This window comes from Syzygium oleosum, unplaced genomic scaffold, assembly GCF_021117445.2.
Source record: "Syzygium oleosum isolate NSW1041296 unplaced genomic scaffold, Sole_v2.1 Sole_v2.47, whole genome shotgun sequence".
In the NCBI taxonomy this organism is placed as follows: Eukaryota; Viridiplantae; Streptophyta; class Magnoliopsida; order Myrtales; family Myrtaceae; genus Syzygium; species Syzygium oleosum.
Window position 1 is genome coordinate 584,184 of NW_026607531.1, and position 4,275 is coordinate 588,458.

A 4,275-nucleotide genomic window follows, 5' to 3' on the forward strand; every position below is an offset into this window, starting at 1 on the left:
TGACTACACCCTTACTCTACCTAAAGTAACAACGCAATCTGCACCCCACAGTTTCCCAAGGAAACCGGATGACTTTTTTGTCTAGTTTTATTGGGAAATCAATTCCCTTAAATAACAATTTTTAGCTAAAAGTGAGTTTAAAGGAAAAAAATCAGAATTATTAATGATCGAAATGCAAATAATCACAAATATGAAAATGATATTTGGTTGATTTAATTCATCTATTACATTTGCATGTGATTTTTTTCTTTTATTTATTTTTACATCAATCTTCGATCACATTTTAAAGAATTATACTTTCATTACTTTCCTTTTATATGAGTTTAAGTATCTAATAGCTTTCTGGTATAATTATTAAAAAATATATGAAGTTATAAGAGTTAGATTCTATACTCATTTAAGATAACATAAATTCCTTGGCCCTTATTGTCATGATATCTTCATATTAGCATCTTTAATTAAATAATTTTTCCCAACCAATCTTGTAATATTTTTTCATCAATTCAATTAGTATAAAGGGAACTCCATATAAAAAAAATTAAGAAAATTGGTTTAAGCATATCTAATTCAAGAAAAATGTGATATTTTGATAAATAACTACTAAAATACTATGTTCCAGTACCATCTATTGGTGTGCAATTAAAGCTAATAAGAGCCAAGTAAAATTTCTTTTTTGCAATGAGAGACTAACTTGTTTTTCAATGTGTACATAAAAAAGCTTAATAGTGGTGTACATGATCATAAAACATTAAAAAGATTGATAGCCATAATTCATATCCTCCGTATACCTAATGTTCACTTTTCTCATTTAGTAATTCTTAGATATTAATTCATAGCTATTATTAATAATGAAGAGATGTGAAAGAGAGAAATGTGAAATTTTGTGTATATTGTGATGTTTATATTAATGAAGAATACATTAGCCTATTTATAAGTTTTATTAGATTACTATTCTAAGATAATATCTCAATCAAGATAATGTATAATCAAAGGGAGATATACGTGGAACACATGTGCAACATTCGTGCAACATGTGTGCAATCATGAAAGATACAAACAGCCCCGCCGGTCCGTTCGCCTCGCCGCTTGCCGCTGCTGTTCCAGCCGCCAAGGCCGCCACCAGCAGCCGCCATTTCCGCCGTGAATCAGCCCGAACCGCCACACCAGCAGCCGCTCCCTTCGCCGCGCTAGCCCCACCGGTCCGTCCGCCTCGCCGCTTGCCGCTGCTGTTCCAGCTGCCGAGGCCGCCACCAGCAACCGCCATTTCCGCCGTGAATCAGCCCCGAGCAGCCTCGAACCGCCACACCAGCAGCCGCTCCCTTCGCCGCGCCAGCCCCGCCGGTCCGTCCGCCTCGCAGCTTGTCGCTGCTGTTCCAGCCGCTGAGGCCGCCACCAGCAGCCGCCATTTCCGCCGTGAATCAGCCCCGAACCGCCACACCAGCAGCCGCTCCCTTCGCCGCGCCAGCCCCGCTGGTCCGTCCGCCTTGCCGTTTGCCGCTGCTGTTCCAGCTGCCGAGGCCGCCACCAGCAGCCGCCATTTCCGCCGTGAATCAGCCCCGAGCAGCCCCGAACCACCACACCAGCAGCCGCCCCCTTCACCGCGCCCGTTCGCTGCTCGCCGTGCCGAGCCGGAAACCACCGCGGAGCACCTGGTCGTCGCCTTAGACTGGTAAGTTAACCCCTTATCTCTAGTTTACTGTATTAAACTTGTTTAGGGTAGATTAGATTAAGTTTATGTTTAGTTAAGTGAGATTAAATGATAGGATATCGGAAATTTTAGTGATAGGTTATCGGTATGCTTGATAAGTTAATATTAATTTAGGTGATAAACTATCGGTGCACGTGGGTGATAAGTTATCGCGAATGTGGTGATAAACTATCAATTATTTTATTATTATTATTTATTTTATTAAGTAAAAATATTTTCGGAATTAAATATTATTATTTTATTATTACAAAATAATTAAAATAAATAAATAAATATTTTAATTTTGAAAATTAAAATATTAATATTTCAAATGATTTTTAATATCGAATTGTGATCGTTTATGTTTGGATGGTGATTCCGAAGTTGGATTTCACCGTATAAATTAGCATATTTAGCTAAATGATTGGATTGATTATTTTCGGAATTTAGTATTATTTTATTATTAAATAGATAAATTTCGGATTTAAATATTATTATTTTATTATTAAAAATAAATAAAATAAAATAAAATAAATATTTTTATTTCGAAATTTAATATATTAATATTTCGAATGATTTTTAATACCGAATTGTGATCGTTTATATTTGGATGGTGATTCCGAAGTTGGATTTCACCATATAAATTAGCGTATTTAGCTAAATGATTGGATTGGTTATTTTCGGAACTTGGTATTATTTTATTATTAAATAATAAATTTCGGAATTAAATATTATTAAAAAATAATTAAATAAATAAAATATTTTAATTTTGAAATTTAATATATTAGTATTTCGAATGATTTTTAATACCGAATTATGATCGTTTATGTTTGGATGGTGATTCCGAAGTTGGATTTCACCGTATAAATAAACGTATTTAGCTAAATGATTGGATTGATTATTTTCGGAATTTAGTATTATTTTATTATTAAATAAATAAATTTCGGAATTAAATATTATTATTTTATTATTAAAAATAATAAAAATATTTTAATTTTGAAATTTAATATATTAATATTTCGAATGATTTTAAATACCGAATTGTGATCGTTTATGTTTGGATGGTGATTCCAAAGTTGGATTTCACCGTATAAATTAGAGTATTTAGCTAAATGATTGGATTGATTATTTTCGGAATTTAGTATTTTTTATTATTAAATAAATAAATTTCGGAATTAAATATTATTATTTAATTATTAAAATTATTATAAATAAATATTTTAATTCCGAAAATTAATATATTAATATTTCGAATTATTTTTAATACCGAATTGTGATCGTTTATGTTTGGATGGTGATTCCAAAGTTGGATTTCACCGTGTAAATTAGCGTATTTAGCTAAATGATTGGATTGATTATTTTTCGGAATTTAATATTTATTTCATTATTAAATAAATAAATTTCGGAATTAAATATTATTATTTTATTATTAAAAATTAATTTTAATAAATAAATAAATATATTAATTTTGAAAATTAATATATTAATATTTTGAATGATTTTTAATACCGAATTGTGATCGTTTATGTTTGGATGGTGATTCCGAAATTGGATCTCACCGTATAAATTAGCGTATTTAGCTAAATGATTGGATTGATTATTTTCGAAATTTAGTATTATTTTATTATTAAATAAATAATTTTTTGGATTTAAATATTAATATTTTATTATTAAATAATTGATTTCCTAAATTAAATATTAATATTTTCGGATAATTTCTAACGTCAAGTCATAACGACCGATGAGGGGTGTCGCGCACTCGTGGGTTTAGGGGTGTGACATTGCAATTCCACAATTTTGATCCTCATAATTTCTTATTCCCCCTATTGATCTCACTAATCCATTTGACATTCACCTAATCAATATTGGTGAAATATATTATCTCGTGATCATGGATCAGTCAAATTGTTTAGTTGCTCACAAATGAAAGTCATTACGTAAGTTGCTACGAAAAAAAAAATTACATGGCTACGTGGCAATTATTAATTTAGATTTTCTTAAAAAATTGTAAAATTTTGATATTGAACAAAGTGGACAAGACTCTTCTTTTAACGAGTTTTAGTACGGACCAAGATACCCCTTTTTTTATTTATGAAAAAGAGAGGAAAATAATATTTTTGGTATTACAAAGAATATTAATTGTGAATTTGTGATGAATCAACATGGTTCAAATAATTACATTGCTATGCGTCGGAAGTGAATAATGTTTAGCTAGGCGAAAACGTTGTTACATGTGCCGCCGGCGGCCTTTTGCTAATTGGTTTTGTAGGTTGGGAGTTATAAGGGGTGGAGTGATTGTTGACATGTTTGTTTTGCAGGTTGGTGTAAAGGGTGTATATGTGTGTGAATGGAAAATTGAAGTGTTATTTTGATATCAAATGTCGTGCATGCTTTTACTTGCTTTAGCACTACACCTTGCACACACAATCCGCGATCTAAAACCCCGATCGCCTTAGGAAGCCCATAGGAGGTGCCAAAAGTGTGGAAACCGTGTGGGGAAGGACCCATGGCTATCCCCTTTTGGTTCCGCCCATTTTCAAATAGTGATAAAGAGGACTGTCCGACGTAAGTGCGGAATGGGGAAAACT

General features: G+C 32.4%; 1 protein-coding gene across 1 annotated transcript; it reads left to right on the forward strand.

Moving 5' to 3' along the window:
* Positions 1-1,043: 1,043 nt before the first annotated feature.
* On the forward strand, positions 1,044-4,015 carry LOC115662788 (predicted GPI-anchored protein 58). Its single transcript, XM_030584886.2, has 2 exons — positions 1,044-1,669; positions 4,006-4,015. Exons 1-2 carry the CDS (start codon positions 1,044-1,046, stop codon positions 4,013-4,015), a joined length of 636 nt encoding a protein of 211 aa, XP_030440746.2.
* The last annotated feature ends 260 nt before the right edge of the window (positions 4,016-4,275 follow it).

Bases quoted from the DNA above. Each gene is read 5' to 3' on its own strand.
- LOC115662788 (XM_030584886.2), top strand. From the start codon at position 1,044: ATGAAAGATACAAACAGCCCCGCCGGTCCGTTCGCCTCGCCGCTTGCC.